This window comes from Platalea leucorodia (genome assembly GCF_965183815.1).
Source record: "Platalea leucorodia genome assembly, chromosome: 5".
NCBI classification, from domain to species: Eukaryota; Metazoa; Chordata; class Aves; order Pelecaniformes; family Threskiornithidae; genus Platalea; species Platalea leucorodia.
In genome coordinates this window covers 91,763,141-91,786,339 of record NC_138827.1, presented here as the reverse complement: position 1 = coordinate 91,786,339, position 23,199 = coordinate 91,763,141, and the positions used below count along the sequence as shown (strand labels likewise).

General features: G+C 40.7%; 1 protein-coding gene across 1 annotated transcript; it reads left to right on the top strand.

Annotated features, from left to right (window-relative positions):
- Window positions 1-263: 263 nt before the first annotated feature.
- On the top strand, window positions 264-22,968 carry CFAP221 (cilia and flagella associated protein 221; the record flags this gene model as incomplete). The annotated part of the gene is made up of 24 exons (XM_082311532.1): window positions 264-402; window positions 834-934; window positions 1,962-2,048; window positions 2,154-2,249; window positions 2,728-2,828; window positions 5,250-5,353; window positions 7,454-7,613; window positions 8,139-8,262; window positions 8,349-8,460; window positions 8,682-8,790; window positions 9,381-9,468; window positions 11,200-11,289; window positions 12,681-12,776; window positions 14,248-14,338; window positions 15,652-15,779; window positions 16,221-16,301; window positions 17,337-17,444; window positions 17,588-17,764; window positions 19,214-19,372; window positions 19,785-19,879; window positions 20,428-20,517; window positions 20,719-20,838; window positions 22,201-22,230; window positions 22,845-22,968. 24 exons carry the CDS (start codon window positions 264-266, stop codon window positions 22,966-22,968), a joined length of 2,610 nt encoding a protein of 869 aa, XP_082167658.1.
- Window positions 22,969-23,199: the final 231 nt, after the last annotated feature.

The window sequence follows — 23,199 nt, the reverse complement described above, 5'->3', positions numbered from 1 at the left end:
AGAACAGACGAAGATGCCCAAAATGCTAGGGCTTGTGGTGGCAGCAAGGTTTCCTGGAATCACTCTGTCCTTGTACTTAGCACACGCACAGTAATCTGCTTCAGTAGGAAAAAAAGTAACTCCCTCTCCTAAATGTTTTTAGGCAGTTTTAGGCAACAGATGTTACCAGTGCAAGGGAAGACATTTTGATCATTGTGTTATTTTGATTTGACCCCAGGTGCTGAGGAATTTTAGTGCGATTCAGACTCCATTTCTGTCCTAACATGGACGTGGTTCAATCGGCCACCACAGAAATCACAATCACTAAGAAATCCTTCAAGAAAATACCCAGTGTCCTTCTGAGCAGCCTAGTGGAAGAACCTAAAAAGAGACAGGCTGTCCCCAATCACCTGCTGGAATCAAGTAAGTTTCTGCTCTCTGACTGTTCCCCAACCTTGGAAGAATCTTAAGAGGCACTTCTCTATTTTTTTTTTTCTTTGCAACTCACAGGCAAAACTCCCATCCTGTTGCTTAAATTGCATCTTCCTGTGAGCCCCAATCATAGGAGAGGTAGTCAGGAAAGAAGTAATGGCTGTACTGATCCTGGCTGACCCTAAAGTTTTGGGGTGGCTTGTTGATGCCAAGAGATAAACTGGCGACAGGCTTGTGGCTCTGCTGGGGTAGTAGATGCTGCCTTAACTTTCCGTTTAAAGAGTCATGCCTGCTTAACAGGAGAAATAATCTCTGGCTCATTTTTTGCTCTATAATACATTGGGTGCAACATAAATAAACTTAATCGATGTAAGTAACAGTCATCATGTGTGTTTCACCTGTTTTATTATCCATCTCTGTAGAGATTTATTCAGAACTTCAGAGGAGCAAGGTTATACAGGCTGAGCCTGCTGTGTTACACTATGGAGGGTACGAAGTTGGAAAACATCACCAACAGACGCTTGTAAGTGTCAGAGCAGGGATCCTCTTGGGGCTCATAAAAGGATAAGAGAAGCCGAGTAGACTGCTTGTGGTCATGAGGCCTTTTGCTCTATGGAGTGCTCTAAAAAGCAGCACTTAAAATCAGTTGCCCTGCGGTAACAAAACAAGCGAGTACCACGCTGTGTGCATCACTGTCCTCTACAGTCTCTGTTTTACCTTTCTGTTTCCCGTGTCTGCACGCAGTGTTAGTGGTGTGTGACTTGCACGTCGTGAATGAAGGACTCATGCTTTAACTCCGTAAGAGGCTGTTTTCAAAATGTACTTGGACCATCACTCTGTCTGCAAATATGTTCACTGGTGGGAAAAGTTTGAAAGCACCCCTGGCCTTCTGCCAAGAGCAAATTAATCTAAGGAAAGAAACTCAGTGCATACGTTTGATTACCTTTCCTTGTGAATAGTTTGGGTATTTCCTTTTCTCCTTTCTGCTTTCCCTTTGTCTGCCGCCTTTGTTCATGTGGTAAGCCTTTTGAGGCAGAGGTTGGGTGATTACAGTGGACTAAGTTCTCCAGATATAATGAAAGTAAACAAGATGCAGGGGGCTTTACAGGCTGAACTGTCACCATCCAAAGGTTTGTTGCTTTGTGATCCAAAACAAAGCCATGGAATATTACATCATTTCTGTTGCTTCAGACCTCTATAAAAGCAAAGTCAATAGGTTGATTCATCTTTTGTTCCTTCTGCACATAAGCAAAACAGGACCAGAATTTGATTCAACAGTAGCGTCTTCTTAGCAAGACTAACTGTTATTCCTAGGTAAGGAATTGTGAATTAGTTCCAAAGAATAAAAATGCAGGACGCAAGGTTTACATAATTTTCTTTTAAATTCAGAGCGTATTCAGAATTATTTCTGCTAAAGTAAAAATTATTACTTCCTTGTTTAATACAGCTTCTTTGCTATGGATAGTCTCACAAAAAGTACAGTTGGCATTCTCAATTGACCTCTTTTATTGTGAAGTGTTTTGCGGTTTTGGTTTTCTTTTGTTCTACAGAAGCTGATAAATATTTCTGGCGATGTAATAAACCTTCACATAATACCACCCCAGACAAAGTACTTTCAGATCAAATATAACAAAACAGTAAGTATCAGAAAGCCTTCATACTGCTCTTTGCATGCAGCACTGGTTTTGTGTCATATAAGTGGCTTTTACATGCATTCTATCCTATTTTGGGTCGTTTTCTAGCATCGGCTTGTCCCTGGCTTGTCATATGCAGTTACTGTTGATTTTTGTCCCGATGAGTGGCGGTATTACTATGACTGCATCCGAATTCACTGTCAGGTGAGGATTTATTATAAAATATATTTACAGTTGTAATGGAATGAAACAGCTATTAGGACATGATGATAATGATAAAGGCACAGTTAATTGCCTAGAGCCACATGTGTTTATTCCCAGTAAGTCTGGATTGGAGTATTTTGTTATAAGCATTTAAAATTTTTCTCTCTGTAAACATCCCAGAGCTGTGGGTAGAATATCTTCCTTATTCTGTTATTCTTTGCCAGTAGATCAGTCTTTGTGCCACACTGATGTAACGTCTTAGCTGAGCAGGCTTGGAGGTGCTCCAGATAGTTGCTGAAAGTATGGAAAGACAGGTGGATACTGAAAGCAGGTAGAATATCAGTATCCTGAGGTGCAACACGGTGGTGATCTTGAAGATGTTTTATGCCCACTTACTGGCCAACTACTACAGAAACTTTTTCTTTCCGTAACATTTATTCATGGTAAGAAATAAATATTCACTCACTTTTTTTTGCAGGGAGAAGATACATTAGTTGTTCCTGTACATGCTTACCCTGCTGTGAATGTTGTCGAGTTTCCATCATTTATAAATCTGTCTGATGTGTCAGTTGGTCAGAGGTGAGTTAAGGACAGACATTTGTCCACATTTTGTGAGGCATCGTAAAAATCTGAAAAATCTCATTTTCCTCTATTTGTACAACTTAACATCTTGCAAGCTTTAAGGAAGTCAGCTACCATCTGAACTGCAAAATAATTCCATATATTAATTGTTTCAGGCACACATTTACAGGACAGTAAATGCTGCGCAAACTGAACATATACATAGATGGAACTGGGGTTTCAGCTAGTCTAAAGTGGTGATGACTCACTTTGTTCATCTCATGGTGAAGCAATACGGATGCTGTTCATCATCTGTACACTCCCAAGTGCTATGTCTTTTTAGTGTTAATAAGTCCTAAGTGAATGGATCTTCCTTTCAAGATGAAGGGGTCTGGAAATGAAGGCATGAGCTGGTAATGGTAGGTGTAAGTGACAGCAAATAGCTAACCTCAGTCCAGGGACTGATCAGTCATTAGATTTGCTTCTTCTATTTAAAAATGTTTAAAGTGATCTTCTCATGTGGAGCTCTAAATGGCATAGACTTCATCTTACCCTTTCTGTAGTATAGATGTACCACTGACTGTTCTCATTAAATAATCGGTAATAATTGTTAATAGGAACGGGGAAGGGAAAAAAGGAGAAGGGAGATCCTGTTGATTAGGGTCTAGTTCTGTAGTATCTTGACTATATTAGTTGTAATTATGGTAGTTTGTGTTAGTGTAAAGATTTAAGTGAATTCTAGGAACTGAAGGTCTTAGTGGCTATGTTGTGTCTTAGCCTGTGAGTTGGAAGTAAACTCATGAATTTTACTGAAGCGCAGAAATACAAATAGGCAAGGCACGTACATGGAAAATGCAAAATTCTGCAGTAAAAATGAGCCCAGCATTGTAGAATGAATATTTGTGGGTTTTTGTTTGTTTGTTTTTCTAATCCCCCTTAATCTATTAAACTCTAGTGAATCTGTCAGAAGTGACATTACATTACAGCTTTCTCACAGGACTGAACATAACCGCTGACATTCTAGGCATGATGTGATTCTCTTTATTTACTCCATTTTCAAAACAAGTGCTGAAGTATATAGAATTTTCATACTCTCAGAACACAGAGAAGAGATTAGGCGGAGTTCAAAATACGATTTTAAGTAATGGGAAAATTTTTCAGCACAACAGCGTTGGTCAGAGATGCCCCTGAGGGAATTTGGGAGAGCTCCTGAAGAGAAAACTGATGGTTTCAGACTTCAATTTTTACCAGTATTTTTCATCATTAGGCTATTAAAAACTTTCCTAAAAATGAAAGCTTTCTGAGATACTTGGTACTGTACAGAATCCAAAGGACTATGGGCTCAATCCATAGCCCACTGAGGTCAATGGAAAAACTTATTTTTACTTCCATAAGTGTAGGATAAGACCTATATTCTACCACCCAGCTTTCCCCTTAGGTACAGAAGATCCATAAGGCAACACGTGGCATAATTGTCTTGTTTCTAAGGTAAAGTGCTTACTGTACAAGCCGCACTATACCGTAAAACAAATTGCCTCCCCAGTCTGCTGTTACATCTTCTTCACAAACGGGTCATATTAAGGCAGAGAAAAAAGGACTTTGCTATTATTGTTTATTTCCTTAGGCATTTCAAAATGTGCTTTCCAAAGGAACACTGTGTATAACATGCATTCTTTGCTAATCAGCAGGATAGGATTTCAGTCGGACAGTTTACAAAAAACAGAAATAAGCCTGGGTAAATTGGTCTTGATTTGTAGGGTGATGGATGGTGTTACACCAATGCTTTTGTGTTTCAATTTGATATGTGAAAATAGAGGCATACAAAAGCAAGACAGCTTGAAAAGATGTGTGCTAATACCCCTCACACAACCAGTGTGAGACATAAAGGGCTTTTATGAAAATCAGGCCATGGCATCATTATTTCTGCAGCGGTTAAAGTCCAGTCATTGTGATGTGTTGGATTTTTCCACACTTCTGAAGACTGCACGGTCTTTTTTCTCATCATCTTCCACAAGGAGGGCCATGGGAGGAGGCTGATTTCTGGTTCTGTACTTACTGTTGCTCCAGTTTGGACCTGTTTGTACCTGCTAGATATTGCAGTTTGTAAGAATTTGAGGATACACAGAAATAATTTCCAGAAAGTAAATTTTATAAATTTTTCTGTAATCAGATTCTGTATGGGTAGGAGAAAGTAAGTCAAGATGTAAAATATCCAGCATTCAAATCAAGATTTAGCTCTCATTTCCTCACTGAGTGAAAGATCTGAAATATTTTGCTATTTTGGAACTATGAGGAATGACTATTTTCACATTAATAAGTAACTTATCCCTCTGAACACAGATAAATTCAGTGCATGTTGTGTATAATATAATTTTCCAGCTTGTAATTGATGATCAACTGTAGCTTCATTAATTTCTTTCTTTCTTTCTCTCTTTTCAGTAAGGAGTATGTTATCCCGTTGCAGTGCAGCTGTCCAGTAGATTTTGAATTCCACATTGATTTTATTCAGCCTCACAGAGCCTTCACTGTCCAGCCAACATTTGGTAGATTGAACTTATTTAAAATTCTAAATGTTAAATCCGTATTTATTACGTGTAGTTACTTGTGACAGTGCATTCACTGCTGTGCAGAAAAAGCCTTTGCCTCAGAGTGTTTCCAAGTAAATGCAGGCTGATAAATATTAGTCATATGCAGCCTCATGGCAAATAGCCCTCTGTGACTGGTAGATTTCTTTTGTCAATGCCCAGCTACAGACCTCTGGCAAAATATGGGACGTCCCATACAGTCCATCTGGCCTTTGTCTTCTGTCTCTGCCAGTGGGGTCTTTGGCAAGGAGAGAGGCAGGAAGCCCAGCATTCACCTCTTTATCACACCTTTCCCCAAGGACTGTCTGGCTCCTGCCCCATTAAAGGAACAGATACCTCTCTTTGTGGAATAGGTATGCATCATGTTACTTGGTTGGAGGCACAGAGGAAATAAAAGGTGACCTCTGCTCTATCAAACACATCCCCGCACCTGCTTTTCCCTAGTGGTCTGGAAGAATTTGATAGAATTGTGTCTGCTGCTTCAGGAGCCATTACAGTGATGGGCACAAAACACACCGCTGCAGGTGTTTCATGGGACAGCAGTGAATACTGGATTTAGGCAGGGACTTTGGGCCACCGTATGCTCGGCTGTTTTCATGCCTGATGCTGGAGAGGGCTCTGCTTGAGGCAAACATAACTATTTGCAGGTCAGTTGCTAGCATTGTTACATTTGCCAGGTGCCGGCAGAAGCATGTAAGTGCCCAGGTGTTCTGACAAAAACGTGTAAGTGAATGAGACCTGGCTGCATAATTCACTTAGGCAGTCCGGTCAATTCCATGAAAATGCTTAAAGATCTAAATAAATAAAAACCTTCATAAGTCTGGCAGTTAATGCCATTTGTGACACTGGAATTTAAACTTTGATTATTTACGCACTTCAGTAAAAGTTGCTGTTGTTCCTGTATGTACCATGATAGGAATTTGCCCTATCTTGTCAGATGGATTTTCATTCTTCAGAGGCAGTAGTTGGATTCTATTAGATGTGTGGTTCACAAAGATGAACTATGCTGCTGCTTTGTTTTGGGTCATTCTTTCAGGATAATATTCGTTCTTACTTTGTGCTTAAAGAAGTTTTGATATATCAAGGGAGGAAAGGAATAATATTACACAACTGAGTAAAACTAGGGAGAAGTTGTAAAATTCATCAGGAAGTTTTTTGGTTTTTGCACAGTCATAGACAAAGTGGCTGGAACTAATTCATGCTTTCTAAGTTGGCTTAGTTCTTGGGAGAAAGGGGAACAAAAATATCCCAGAAAAAAACATCAACCCAGCAAAAGTTAAGTCAGAAACTTTGGTAGCTAGAAACTCTGAGGTGCTGAAGGCCATCTGAAAAGCACTAAGAAGTTTCAGCTCCTACTCAAGCCATTGTGCTCCGAGATCAGTAATGATTAAATACTCTTACAAATTACACACACACACAAAACCCAATGAAACTAACTGGTGTTTAAAGCTACAGGATGCAGAAAACCAGGCAATGGTCACTTTACAAAGATGAGAAATTAATATTTGTGATGAGCTGAATAAACTCCTTGTTGCAGAAATGCTGAGGAGCATCAAGGCCTCTATCCTGAGATTGCACTGAATGTTTAGGGATATGAAGGGTGGTTAAAGTGGTTGAGAAAATAATGGAATACGTAATAAGGAAATAAGACCAAGTAGAGACAGGTAATGCATCAAATCCAGATGATTCCCCCAACTTGGAAGAGCACAGAGGAATGTGTTTATAATGCTTTGCTCATGAAAGCAGCAAGTGCCAGAGACTTAAGACTGGCAGATGCAAGTGAAGAATTTCTACATATAAACAGGCAATCATTTTCATAACAGTAGGAAATATTATAGTCTTACTGTTGAATCTCTCTGCTATTGCAAAATATCTCCTATTATCTGGCAATGGATAGTTCTTGAAAGACACTCTGAGACCTGAAATATTTTCCAGGCTTACTGCCATCCATTCAAACATCAATATTGTTAAAAAAAAATGTAGTCCAGGATCAACTTCAGCACACTTAAGTGGGCTCACGTTAGATGGACGCTTATTGGTTTTCTCCTCTAATCACAGGAATCATTCCAGGCAATGGGAAAGTGGAAGTAACCGTGAAATATTCCCCGCTTGAGTATGGAACAGCACAAATGACAATGCAGTTACGGATTTCACAGTTTCACTCAAAACCCTATGTATGTGTATTCACAGGAACATCAACACCGCATGTGGGTCTAATGTATGTATGGCTGGCTGATCTTTGAGTATTTTTGCCCAGTGCTAGAAAATACCTATGTAATAGGATTTCATGCCATTTTGCTGTAATCATTTTAAGCATTTGTATTTATGGAGACTTAAAATGCACTGATGTAATTCGACTGTTAATACATGTATCTGCTCTCTTACATCATTTGCTCAGAACACCCTTAATCTGTATGAAGTGAAACTGTACCAAAATAAAAATAATCAGAAGTTACATATCCTTAAAGAAGCTTTGAGCATCCCCAGCTTCTATTATGCCTGCTCTATGTTATTCTTACTGCAAGGCCTTGCAAGATACTGTTTTTTTTGAGCAATAAGGTCTTTTGGGCTGTACTTAATTTTTTGTGAACTCTGAAGATTAGAAAGTTTGGTTCCAGTTGTAACTTGGGAGGGAAATTTCCAGTCTCCTTGTATATCTAAAGGGGATATAAATGCATGTAATAGACTTATATGCCATTTACAGAGTACTTATAAGAGCAATATCTGTCCTTCTGACACCTAGAAAAGAACATTTTGACAAACAACGAAGTCATCCAGAGAAAAAAGCTGCATCTGCAGGAAAGTCCGTGGTGTGGAGAAGAGACAAATTCAGCCAACCACGATCAAGGCCTATTCAAAAAGTAAAGGTGTGAAGAGATAATAATCACAAGTACTTTTCTGGGCTGAAAATCTTCCTTGTTTCTATTTCTTCCTATTAATTTATATCTCGTAGGAAATTGAATACCAGAACCTCAGATTCCCCACAGACTTGTCAAATCCATATGCTGTAGCTACTGTTTTGAATCAGGAACCAGGCAAATTGAAGATTAAGGACTTGAAAGAAGGTAATGTAATTAAGCAACATAAACTTGGTCTTAGCATTATTTGTGGGTTTCTGATGAGGAACTCAGCTTCAGAATTGCTGAGGTGATGTGACTGTAGTTTCTGTGAGAAATCTCACCTTAGCTTTATGTATTAATGAGTTCAGTTATCATAATGGGTGGATTTCCCAATTAAAAATTCAATCAAGTTTGAGGTGTGATATGGCCTTCTGCTATTCCTGCAGCCCTTTGCCAAAGCAGTGAAGGGATAAAAACAAGACAGATGAAGGAAGCCATGTTTCAACTAAAAGTCAAACAAAATATTAAGGAAGAGGAAGCAAATCATCTGAAGTGGTAAGTGTTAGTTAACCACATTAATAACACTGGGGTTTGCTTAACTAAGGCCTCTATGAAAGATGTATGCAATAGTGTGTAATGATGCTATTTCATGTCCTGATAGGTTTGTTTTTACAGCTCAGTTACTGATGGTTTACTTTCATTTTTTTCTCTTCTGCCTAAGAGCAATCTCAGCAGTAATCCGTAGTAGTACCCAGTGAGGTCTTTGATTGTGTTATGGTTGCATTCAGAAAGAAACCTGCTGAAAACCTGGTTCACCTAACCTTGTTCTCATGCCCCTAGGGGCAAAGAAAACTTTTGTCATGGTTGTCAATAAATCAAGGCTAAAACGTATAATGGAGTGAACAGAATTGCACATGTACATCAAATGGTATAAAGCAAAACACATAGTTGTGTGTTGTGTGTTGTGTGTTGTGTGTTGTGTGTGTAAGCACACCGTGATTTCATTTGCAATCCATGGATCTGCTCTTATGCTAAATGTTGGACCCCTAGACGCATTAGAAAGAGGACAGTAAGTCTGTTAGCCTTTAAATAAAGAAAACTGTGCATTAAGTAAAGCATTTTTCTTGCCTCCACTGTAAACGCAGGCAAGTTCATAAAGGCAAAGATCCAATCTCTGTGGAATTTAAAAAAGAGATTATTGAAAACCGACAGAGCGAAGAAGAGCAATACAAGGTTAGTCTTTGCTGTTTTTTCTATAAATTTAAAATCAAACTTATACTTCCAGGTTATGTAGCGCACTAGGGAATTGTATCAAGCTCTCTACATCTTCAGTTTTTTTCATACATCAATGCGAACCTATACTAGCTGTACTTCTTCCTGCAGTTAGATCTTTATTATGCCTGTGTATTACTGTTCCTGAGGTGGTTTTATCTTGGAGGTAGTCAGAGAGAAGGATAAGTTATTAATGGAAATGTAACAAGATATTTGCCCAGCCAGCAGATTTGCACCCAGCCACATCACAGTGCAACATTGCAGCGTAATCCTGTCAGCACCGTGGCTGCATCCAACCTTCTGTTCATATTGTACCTCTCTGAAGAGCTGAGGAATGGCTTGCAGTCAAAGAGCTAAACCCAGTCATCGCTCTCAGGCAGAGCCATGGGGAGATAATTCATCAGGTTGTTCTTCGACACCTTCACCCTCCCTCTCTTTGGTTTCTTCCAGTCACCCCAGGCTGCAGGTCATCTTCCATGGAGGTGACAGCAGCAATAGTTTGTGGCAGGAAATATTTTTCCCCAGGTGGCACAGCCTTCAGGGACAGGTGGGGCTTGTCCCTCTTATCCTGCCTCCTGGATATTCAAGTAGCTTCTGGCATCCCACTGACTTCCAAGGAGCTGTTTATAGGAGTCAAATTATTTATAGATAGGGTAAAGGCTTAATTTATAGCTTAATTTATGCCTTAATTAGGCACTGTGAATTAATTCATACATTATATTTAATACTAACAAAGGAGGAAGTGAGTAAAAAGGGGATTAAATTGTGAGATTGTTGTATCACTGAATTAGATGTATCTTAACTTTATTTAGAAACATTTTACCTGTTGGCCATAGAGGCTGTGGAGATCTCTGGCTGGTTTCACAGTTGCCCCCATGACTTTCTGACAGAGGCATATTTTTGCTCATGATGTCAGTTTGTTCACCTTGAGTGTCATTAGGCCTCACAGAGTATTTATTGTCCCTCCATGATTTGCTCAAGTGGCCACTATGTTATACGGCCTGGGAGTGGCTGTCCTGGAGACCTTTAACTGGTCTGTCTTCCATTGTCCGAACTAAAACCTCAGTCCATGAAAATCATGGGAATTTCACTCTGCAAAATAACCCCAAGGTCTTTGTTTAAGATGTAATGGTATGCTGGAAATGAAACAATAAGTAAGTAGGAGTGGGATGGAAGAGGCACAATGAAAAGAAGCACTGGTATTCATTCATCCAGCATGCCTGAACACTTTGAGAGGGTCTCAAAGAAGTGAAGTGATATCAGTAATAAACTGTTTCACACATGAACAGATAAAAGAGCTGGCACCATTGGAAACCATGACAGAGGTGTTCACAGAACATGGGAAAGCTGCAGGAAATTTCTGTAGTGCTGTCATCTGGGAAGATCTGTTTGGGTGCTAACTGACGGTGTTGGTTCTGTCACCCCTCTCTGGCTGATTCTGGCTATGCAAAGCGAACTGTGTTTCATTAGGGCAGGAATCTGATTGAAACTCAGACTCAAAAAGACATTATTTTGCTTTGTTTGACTTGCTCAAGGGTTGCAGTAATCACACCCTAGAAGGGAGTGAAGCCTGTGTTTTGTCAAGCACCTCCAGAATGTTACATTGTAAGTGAGTTCCACTAATTGTAAGGGAGAAAAGAATTCACTGAATGCTTTGTACTAATGTGATTGTTCTTCCTGGTGACAAATTAGATCCAAAGAGGAGATCCTATCATAGAACAGGAGTTTCAAAGGAACAAAGTAGAAGTTTCTTTCAGACGTGTTATCCGGCCTGTTGACCAGGTTTGTTTATATGTTATTATTGCCTGCTATATGTTATTTTCACCTGTTAAGGTAACAGCCAGCCATAGGTATTTAGCACTGAATACTTTTCCTCCTAATATTCCCATTTCTGTGTCAGTGTCTTATTTCCCATTTTACTTTTAGGACAGTAGGGCAAGCACTGTGCTACATGCACGACTCGTCTTCTGATGATCTAATATGAGAGACAAGTGGAAATCTGCAGGCCTAACCTGAGATTCACATTGCTTGTTTCTGAAAGTTCTCTCAGGAGTAGCTTTCTCATGCCTAAACATAAGGTTAAGCATATCACAAGATTTGCAAGCTTTACCTGCAGGTCAGATTGACAGGAACCTTTCCGGTACTTAGATTTTTTTTGTCCTTCTCTGTGGTGTGAAGTACTTCCTAAGATCCATTTTCTAGGACTATTGGGAGCTTTGTTTAATAGATACCCTGCTACAGAAGGAACTTTGAATGTTAGCAACACAAAGGATCCTTACGGAACGTAATAGCTGTGGGAGCTGGTCTTCTACTGTACTCTTACGCCTGTTACAAAGTGCTGAAAATTCTTTGGTGAGGCCTGGTATGGGGTTGTGTGGAGTTGGTGTTCTGAGGACCTTCCTAATCTAAACACTGGTTGAGCAGCTGCCCTCCTGTTGAGAGGTACTGTACTGTGGGGCCGCTGGAGTCTCTTCTAGTGCCACATTCTTCTGTCACATCAATTTAAAACTGGAGAGGAGATAATGCATCAGGAAAGAGATTGACTTGTGTTCAAAGACTGTTCTGACAATCTAAGGCATTAAACGTAGAGACATCACCCCTATCTCAAGAGCCAGAGATCAGTAGATGTGGGGAGGTTATTCTGGGGAATTATCACTCCCAGTTTACCCTGGTCTTTCACCCTTCTGTGGGTATGCGCTACCAGCCATTATTGGAGACAGGCTGCTGGTTTTGCTGGGCCCCTGGTTTGAGCCCTTACAGCTATTCCAACTTCACATCTGTGCAAGATGAAGTGTGTACTCAGTAGAGACCTAGTCCATTCTCTCCACTGTCTGACTGCCCATGTATTGCACTTAAGTTGTAGTATGTGGTTGTCATTTATGTGTCATTATGTGTCATTTATGTATAATGCAGACCATGCTACATTATCTCTGCATTCCCCATACTGCATCTGCAAATATTTGGTGATTACCTCCCATTAAACCCTGCAGTGAAGACTTCTGGTTAAACGGCAATCCTGTGAGCGTTTTCACTTGACTTAATTTCAGTGTTTGGAAATAACATATAGATTCAGGCCAAGGAATGGCTTGGGCTGGAGAAAATTCCTCCCTGTCTAGTTGTAAAAGGGGTGTCCTTTTTCTTTTCTTTTTCTTTTTTTAAAAAATACCATGCAGCATCCAAGTGTCCATCCCACATTTGACTTGCTCCGTAATGACCCTTGGGACCACAGAAACAGGATGTTGAGGAAATTCCAACAAGCAGCATACAAGGTAACGTGAACAGCCGGAATGCAGTGTGATGGCATGATGCCTTGGAAAGAGCACAAAAGAACATGCAAACTAGCACGTAAGGAATCTTCACAGCTAGCCAGGGATTTGATAGTTTGATAAATATGTCCCTGCTTCACCAGGAAATAAGGATCTTGAGTAAGTTTTGTATTCAGCTGGTGCTTCTGCTAGTGCTTAGTACTGCAATCAATACTAAACAAATGCAGATGAATTTAGATTAAAAAAAACCAAACACTTTTGCACAAAAAAGAGATTTCAAAATGCATATAGATACTGTGCCCAGTTTTGGTCCCCTGGTACAAGAAAGACATGGATAAGCTGGAGTGAGTTCACTGTAGAGCCACCAAGATGGTTGGGGTCTGGAGCACTCTCTGTGAGGAGACTCTGTGAGGAGACGCTTACTCAGCCTGGAGAGGGAAAGTGGTGGGAGAAACCAGCACCTTCCAACACCTCTGAGGAGGTTGTTGATGATGGAGCCAGGATCTTTGCAATGGTGCATGATGGGAGCATGGGAAACAATGGGCATAAATTCAAATAAGAGCAGTATAGACTGTATACAAGGAAAGCCTTTTTCACTGTAAGGACAGTCAGTTGTTGGAGCAGGTTGCCCAGAGAGGTTGTACAGTCTATATCCTTGGACATTTTCAAGACCAGACTGGATAAAGTCCTGAGCAACCTGGTCTGATTTCATCACTGACCTTGCTTGGAGCAGGAGGTTGGACTAGGACCTCCTAAGATCCCTTCCAACCTGAAGGCTAAAGACTAAATCAGTAAAATCATTTACCTCATTGGATGTAAATATTATCTTGCCTCCCCACTGCTCATTTCCCAGTAAATCTAAATGCAGCAAGCAATATGGACATTTCCTGCTCTCACAGTACCCAGTTTGGATACTCTTCTCCAATCTATTCACTATATTAGGCTCGATACGGAGGTTCTGAAATGACATGCTCTTTCCTGTATTGCACAAATAAGGAGGTGGCTAAATGGCCCCTCCCGTGTTAAAGCCTAGGACTCTTCATTGTTACCCCGTGATACATGGCACCAGGCGAATTGCACAGTGCAGATTACTGCTTATTCTCCTCATTCACAGAGCCACAAGTATTCATATGGCCCTGATCAACTGACTGTTTACCCATTGTTACATCTGTATATGCCGATAGACACAGTTGAAGGATTAGGACCTAGCCAAAAAAAGTCTAATTAACCTATAAGACTAAATGAAGGTTTGAACTGTTTTTGTTGTATAACATTACTGTAGAGCTGAGATCCATTCTACATCTCTTCGTCCTCATTTTCTCCCTCCTGAACAGAAAACTATAGTGAAAATTCTGAAATAGAGAGGTCTGAGTGAGCTCTCTAGAATAAATACAGTTGTAACATATGTATATTTCTATGGCTGTAAATCTTAGAGTGTTCAGCTTAATATTAAACTTCAAAATCATTCTCTCAGACTGTGATTCAGATGCGGCTAAATCGTGTACTGCTTCTGTTCCGTGGGCTAACCAGAGAAGCCAGAGGTTTGGAGGAAGACTCTGTGTCTGGTAAGGAGTAGAAGAATAAGTTGGTATTTTGGCCACGAATTATGATAATTCAGGTTGTACTGCAGTGGGTCAGGTCTGTTACATACATACTGACATGTAAATGTAAAGACAGAGACCCTACAAAGGAGTCTTCAAGCAAAAAAGAGAAGTATGACAAGGTAGAAATGGCTGTAGTCAAAATATGTCTATTTTTCATGCACATTATTTACAAGATTTAAAAAATGTGATTAACTCTTCTTAGGAGCCTTGCAGCTTATCTACTTAATAACAGGGCAGAAGCTGTGAATGCTCCATCGTTGGAAGTGCTCAGGGTCAGGTTGGATGGGGCTTTGAGCAACCTGATCTAGCGATAGATGTCCCTGCCCCGGGCAAGAGGGCTGGACTAGATAATCTGTAAAGGTCCCTTCCAACCCAAACCATGCTATGATTCTACTTATAGGCCTGAGGAACAAGGAGAGGGCAGATGGGACTGTATGAGAAACACAGGTAGGTAAACAGATCAGGTGGAGCGCAGGGGTTAGAGGCATAGGATAAGAGGAGTTTATCGCCTGGGGGATGGGAGAGGGAAGGACACCTGCATGTGATGAAGGCAAGATAGCTGAGCTCAGTGAAATGAGATCGTAGGAACCATGAGATACATGACTAGGTGTCCAGTACTGGGTTGAGTTTTCCTCCTTATCATTTTCTCATACAAGTGCTTTCAAGCAATCACTTTTCTTTTCAGTGAAATGAAAGTGCTGGCCTGGAAAAGTCACTTGTTCTTTCACAGTCATAGAAGGAAACCGGCCTTGGATGGGAGTCACAGTTGGGTATACTGGGGACAGAAGAGTATACATGTCTCTTATTTCCCACTCCCTCATACACACACAATTTGACAACTGCTGAAACACCTTTCCATATCAGGCCTTTTCCTGCCTCTGCAAGTAGGCACTTCTAATTCCCAGTATGCAGGAGTTGCAGGGATGCTTCAAGTAGGAGGCATAATGGCAGTTAGTGTAAGAGAGGCCCTCTGACTTGTCTCTGCCTTGCTGAGTGGAATGAGATAGAGGACCATGCTGGAATGAGGGGGCTGTAATGTCCTTTTAGAAAAGGGGAAATTAGATCTGTCTGCTAGTCAAGGTATTGTGCCTGCTGTCTTGTAGATGTGGCATTTAAAGCCTTTAGGAAATATTACGTTACTTCTTATATTAAAATGACTAGACGCATCCTGTCTTAGGAAAATATTAAATATATTTTGTGGATTGATTCTATTTTTGAAACAGCGTATTAAGATGTATTACAAAATCTTAATATTTGCTTTCCATTCATGACAGAAAGCAGGAGTTTCAGCAAACCAGAGAAAAGTGAAGAATGTAAGGGCATTTCTTCCAGCATATCTGAAGATCGTATATTGCCTTTTGAATTCCCCTTTTACAGTTCCCATGAATTGCACCGTGACTTGGTAGGTATAGTAACTAAAATGGTGGCCAACATTCAAGATAAAATTTTGTTTAAGACATTGGTCCCAGGCCCAGTACTGCCTTTATTAAAATTTCACAATATGACTGATGTTCTGGGGTTCCCACAAATTAATTCAGGACCTCAGATTTACTAAGGGTGCTGCTGAAAACAATAAAAAGATCTTTGCATTCTCTTAATGGCATTCTAAAGTTCTGAGTAATACATTAATGATCAGGGTTAGTTAACATCCGTGATTTTGCAGAAGAAAAGAAATGAAAAATAACTGAAATGCCAAAGTCCAAGAAAGGACAGGAGAAATATCAAACGAAATGTTTGCGTAATTATTTCCATATGTTTTCAAGTGGCTGTGCTGATGGATTGCTGCCAATGCAAAACAAAATGCCCACCATATTACTGGGTTTTAAATACTGTATTCTTTCAGGCACCTGATGCTCTTGGCCTAGTTCCTATTGAATCTGTAGATGTGAAAGTCAGACACATTCTTCCTTTTTATGACTTGAAGGTGAGTCAGTACAGCTTCCTCAGCTGTTTCGCATTTCTGTCTTTCACCAGTCTGGTTATCTATGTTTTCTGCCTGATTCAGTGACTCCATTGTGCAGCCCAGTAGAAATGTTACCTTAATATGGCTGTGTGATTAACATGCTTTCATTAAAAGCAAATCTCTCCTGTTTCCGTAAGGAACACGCTTATAGTCAGCAATAGTCCCCTCTCTCCAGACAGAGAGATGAATCACCTCAGCTGAAATTATTGTATCTCAAACAGCAAAATCCTTCTATGAATGAGGATACTGCAAGCCCTGCATGCCACACAGTTTTCCTTTGATTGAGAGTTGTATAAAAGTGACATTATAAAAGTGTCCTTCCTTTTAGAAAGTAATGGAAGTCTGCTGTTTATTTGGCATCCAGTTCTGCATGCTTAGTTCCTTCATTCCAACATAGGAAATGCAAACATGTCATTCTTGAAATATATAATGTTTTTTCAACTTCATGAGGACAGAAACATTTTTTTCTCCTGACTTCTAAACCCTTTTCTTTCAAATTTTTGAATAGCAGAAGACCGAATTCTGCACCCCATCAAAGTAAAAATATTTCCTCAGGTTCAAATCAATGCAGATTTTGGCTCAACGTCCACTTCCTTTTTTTTCAGGTGGTGTGACAAGTCTAGAAGCTTTCTTGTAGTGTCTTTTCCCCTTATTACGCATTGGTTCATCTATCAGTATTACATATATTACTTAACACAGCCTTTCTCCACCCCATTAAGTTCAGTGTATTTGATCAAGAAACTGTTAAATCCTTGGTCTTTCATAGAAAAGAAAGAATGGAAATATTCCTTTACGCACTCATTCAGCTTGTCCTGGTGAAGTGTGGCTTCTCAAAGTTTTGGTCATATACCACATTCCAGAATAGTGATCCAAATATCTTTTACCACAGAGATGTGATGTATCTGCGATAAAGCTGGAATGTTCCATTCCATCTATGAGTTAATAAAAAATTATTATTGTCATCTCCTGCAGCACACTTTTTTTCTTTGTACTTAGGTTCCTCAGCATTTCAGCATTATGAAGTATCAGCCATTTTGTACACACCATGCAGCCACAAGTTACAAGCCTCGAAAACTTTCCCGACCGCTGAGGCAGGGAGCCCAGGTAACAAGTCATCTCAAATACAAACTTTGCTGAAGTCACTCCCAACTCTACATTTCTACAATTATTTGATTAATTTTGTCTCAACATTTTATACCAAAAGGCTTACTACACTCTGAAAACCTTTGATGTCTGTGTTTTTCAAGGATGAGTTAATTCAAGTAGTTGCTTCTCCTGAGGGGCAGATTGACCTGGTCTCCCAGAGGACGGACTTTCACAAACCATCCCCAGAACAAGTAGCAGAAAGGGATATCAGCCTTTTAAAACTGGTTCCTCCTCAAGCTTTAGTCTACCCTACAGTGAGCAACCCACTTCGCATTTTTGTAAGTAGAAGTTGACTTCCACCAAGAACCTAAGAAAGGAGAGGAAAAGGTGTTTGTTTCATCAGAAGCCTGATGTGGAATTGGTGGGCAATTCTTGTACTCAGATTGGCATATAAAACTATCCAGAGTGAGAATAATCCTTCAAGGTGCAAGCCCTGGTAGTCACAGAGCTCATCCCACTGAGAGGGACACCATTTCACTTTAAGGTGGAATTTGATCAGTTTAGGGGGGGGATGATAAGGCAAAGTTCCCAGTGATGGCAGAGAACCGGAGACCCTTCCAGTCTCACGCTCCACAAATGGTCACTTATCCTAGGATTCCCTGGAACACTATGGGGCCCCTCCCTTCTTCTCCATTTGTTTTCTCATTTGGATGTTAGAAGCAAAACTGTGATCTTGGCATCTCATTCCTTCTATAACCTCATGCTCTTGCCCAGGTAGGTGGGACAGGTGCAGTCCTTCTGTTCAGCTAGGGGACTGCAGTTCTGCCTGATCCTTAGGTAAACTGAGAAAAGTGAAATCACACTCTTTGCTCACATTGTGTCCTGCTGCCTTAGAGCTTCCAATAGTTCTCATAGCATCCCAAAACCACATTTCTAAATTATTAGGCACAGAGCTTCAAAAAATCACAACCGCATGCGTGGGAGGATTTTCTGTTACTTAATTGTCATGTAGATTGTGCTATTTGGCACCGGCTACAGAAGGTATTTCCCACACAGTGCAGCACAGCCTGGAGGTCCCTGAGGTGTCTCTGAGCAGGCAGAGACAGATGTATAGCTCAGTGAAGTGCTGTGCGTGGGTACAGGCAGCATCTCCAAGCCAGCATGGCACTGTGCCTGACTCGGGTGGCTCTGTCTTTCAGCTGCAATGGCCCAGAGCCCAGCGTGCTAGTCTGGTGGTCTTGGCATAACATGTATGGTATAGACTTGTCCTCCCTGCATGTGGCCAGGACTCCAGTGGGCTTACTGATGAGATCCTCTGTGCGTTTCTTTCATTCCTCTGTCACATCAATGTAAGAGCCAGGCACAGCCTGATCCCACACTACCCAGCATTAGACTTTATTCAGCAACAGATGCTAGTGCAGTGAAATGGCAGAATGCTCACTAGCTTCCGCCACAGTGAGGCCAGTTCCCATTCTTGGATTCTGAGCTGTTCAGAGAATCAGCAGTGGATTTTGGAGTAATCAGGCAATAGGGTTTTTTTCTGAACTTGGAAACAACACCTAAATTGCTGTATTTTAGACAGCAGAGAGTATGGATAAGCCAGGCAGATTATGGGTCTGTGATGAGGGGAAGAGACGGGAAATGGTCACACCGAACAGAACAGTCACAATGAGACAAAGGTGTGAGTCTGGGAAGACCATATTAATTGTAAGAACTGTATTTTCATTAGTTTAATTTTTTATAGTTCTCAGAATGATATTTTAAAATAATCTCTTCTTTGTTTTTAGAATCCCACTCCAGGATTAGTTCCAGTTTTACCTCCTTTGGCCTATTCTGAAACAAATATTGAATACCATCTTTGTCCTCATCCGAAATATACCTTTACTAAGGAATGCCCCAAAGGATCCAGTATTCCAGTCACACAAAAGAAATTTCTGCATCACAAGGTATGGCCTTTTGGGTTTATTGTATGAGTATCTGGCTTGAGTATGTCCTTGATGAGAATTTGCTCCAAGGAATCAAAAAGGAAGATGAAGAGTCATCCTAGAGAGAAGACATTTGCAAATATAAATTATGCATGCACCTAAATAGTCAGTACATGGGTCAGAATAACTTGTTCTTGTTAGGCTTTATCTATGTGTTTTATTTATCCCTGAGTATCTCTCTGCTCTTTCCTTCTTTTCACTGTCTATTATATTTTCATGACCTTGCAGTGGAGGAAGCATCTTTTAAATATGGAGAACTGCAGCTCCACAGATTCAGTTCTCAGCCAAGAAGTCGGATGTCCTGTCCTGCAAGCCTCTCTCCCCACTGCGTTATGTGTTAGAGGTGTGATTGCTGTAGCATTTGTCATTTCAGGAAGTGATTTCTGGAGTAATGGAATGGAGAAGATTCTTGCCAGTGGTGTATTCCGCTTTTTCTAACACTCCCACATTGACAAGTACAACACCTAGGTAAGAAAGAATTTGAGTATACAGTACCTCTACGCTGCACCAGTTTCTGCTGTCTGTAACTACATTGACCAGTAACTAGTCCTACAGATAAAAGTGGGCCTACGGGTGGAATTAATTGCTGCTCAGAAATCCAAAACCAATGGAGAAAACCCCTGCTGACCTCCTTGAAGAGTGGGTTAAGAACAATATCATTAGAGGGAATACCTAGCCCTGGAAGGAGAGCTCCAGTCTGGACTTTCAATAACATCTCTCCTGAATGCTTTTTGATTCAGTGTCAGAAGACCCCAGGAGGTACAAACTCTGTCTGTCCTGCAGAAGTATGAACAGTAAAACCTTTAACATATGGGCACCTGCACCCAGTGGTAGCCAGCATCTCTCAGGCTCACGTTCCCTCATATCACAGCAGTTTCTGCTGTACTCAGATTTTCCAGGAATATTTAAAAGTACATCGTCTTCATTGTAACTACAACTACTGTGAAGCTTCAAAATATAAGCATTGAGTGCGGTTACTCTCTGTCCATCTTAAACTAATACCATTTCCATCACAGGGATCCTTACAGTTTAGATATGCTTCCAAGAGATGTACCACCAATGCTGTGTGATTTACCTGAGAGAGACAGGGAGAACATAATTGACCAGTAAGTTTCTCCTCTGTTTTGTATTCAGTGTGATTGGCTATGTCTTAACCACTTGTGTGGATGGGTCTAAATCTGTCCTGAGAGATCCTCAAAGGCAAAAGCACAAAGTCCCTCTGGCATAAAACATACTTTTTTTTTGTTGGCTAAATAATACTTTTAAAATGATAAAGCCTGATTGTTCTTAATCTTACGAATTTTTAGTGAGACAGATGAAACTGAGTTCGAAATGATTCTTACTCCAGAGATGGTGAGAGCTGAATTTCCACAAATTGGGCAGGCACTCTCAGAAGATGGCAAAGAGAAATCAGCAAAAGAAGAAAGGTAGGTAGAATTTGAAATTAAGGGAGAGGAATGGGAAGGAATCAGAAGACAAGCATCCCCTCCAGAATTACGTAGAAAGTCATACTGAGACGCTCTAGGGGCTCCATCACAAGTGGGATGCAGATCTGGTACTTTGAGCAAATTTGCACTGCAAATGCGATCTCTGGATTGGACTTCAGGAACCAGCTGTGAATGTGACACACTGCCCTGGATGTCTCTGACTTCAGTTTTATCGATATGATCTAACGCTTGAGACAGTTTTCTTGCCTTCACAGAGATACTCAATGTTCTTGGACCAGTGGCATTTCCTTTTCAGTGACCCTTTTGGTTAGGTATTTATTAATGCTGGCACAGGAATGAGCCCTTAGAATTTCCCCCTGGCATGGTGCTTTTTTCTCAGGCTCTTCCTGGAGCGGGTCAGACTTGCTCTGCTGTCCAAGCTTCAGACTTCACCAACGCGCATTGTGTTTTAGGCATGCAGCACAACATGTAAAATAACTTGCATTCATAAACACAGAATTACCTGCTCCCTAAAATGTTGTAAACTGGCCACTGTAAGGGCCAAATTCTGCCTTTTGCCCCAGTGTTGCCAGGCCAATGTCCTGAGTTTGCAGCTCAGCAGAGAAACCTTGAGGGGGAAGCTGAGAACAAGGAAAGCTCTGAGGAACCAGTGGGTCTTTGATGGGGTTGATGATTACCACCATGGTTTCAGAGCAGCGTTTCAGAACTGCCCAGCAGTTCTGTGGGGCTGGAAGCAGAAGTGAGTGCACTGTGTGAAATTGGGGGTATGTGATGTTGCAGGAAGGATGGAAGGAGGTGTATGAGCTGGTTAGTGGGACACTGGGGACACTGGGACACTTGAGCAGCAGGCAGTATCGGTAGGATAAGTGATTGCAGAGCAACACAGGAGAAAGTGCTGAGTTCTAACCCTGTGTTTTCACAGGTACCTTGTGTGACTTGAAGCAAGTAAATTAATCTTCCTGTCCAACAGTTGCCCCCTCTTTAAAGTGGTCATGATGTGGCTTAGATGTCAGGATGTGGGTGGCTGAAACTTTCAGAGCCATCAAGAGATTTGAATGTCTCATTTTCTTTAATTTTAGAGGGAAATTATTTGATTGACATTCAAATCCTGGGCAACTGTCAGCCATTAAACTCTAAAACAGTGATGCGTATTATGAGCTCTCTGACAAAACACTGATTGCTGTATTGTGATTACTACAGCATTGATTGAAAATAATTTGCTGTAAAAAGGCAGGTGTGTCTGACTCAGTGCCGCTTTTTGCATTTTATGACACTCTGCTTGTCAGAACATGGGGATTTGGGATAGCTTGTGTAACTAAAGAGTGACTTTTTTCTCCACAGTGATAGAGTGTTGGGTGGTGCTTTTCCTGGGTAAGTAGTTTTATGACCATAAGGTTCTTTCTTTTTGAAGTCTTAAATGTTTTCTTCAAAAATGAAAATACTTCTATATATTAAACACCTCTGGGTGTTGATACTTACTTGTTGAAAGCTTCCCTATTTGTTTGGCTTTGTAAAGAGGGAAACAAAAATTTATTAGCAAACAATGAAGTCCCAATCCTTTCTTTTGTCACTGGAAAGTTCTTTGTTGCTATTGATGGGGTGGTGTTTCACTAGATGACAGAGCACACATTGCTCCTTTACAGCAGTTTCAGCATTTTATCCTTAAGGCAAATCAGTTTTTCATGTGGATGCTCTTGTTCTGGCCGTTACATCATCTACTCCTTCATAGATAAAATGTAAAACTCAGTCTAGTACGTGTTTACCTATCAGGTGGTTGGCTTTCCTAACTGGCCAAGCCAAGAGTGAATGTTCTTTTCACAGTTTCACTCCTCTTCCAGTTCTGCATAAGTAACAGAATGCGCTCTGTGTTCATTATAAAAAAGAGAGAAATTATGTGTGAGTGTCTCTTCCTTTGTTTTTGTCAGCATTCCTAAGTAGCTCCCCTGGCTATTATAAATACAAATGACTTCTTAAACTTCTTGCAGAGACCCGCACAGCCATCCAGATGGACATTTTCAACCCCAAAACAACGAGCTCAGAGAGAAGGTTCAAAAACATGTGGAGAAAATGAAGCTGAAAGCACTTAATAAAACCCTTATTCTGGGATAAAGTAGTTTTACGAAGTCCATAGTTTGGCATTGCTTATCCTGTTAATGCGTGAGGCCTCCTATGTCCCAGCTACATGTACTTATGTTCAGTGAGGTCAGCAACTTCTTATGCAAAGAGAAGAGAACGACCAGTAATGCCACCTCTGTCTGTAAAGGACTCTCACTGCGACCATTACCCCAAACACAGTAACTGCTCCAATGAGAATCCTCAGCTATGTACCTGCTCATTTTG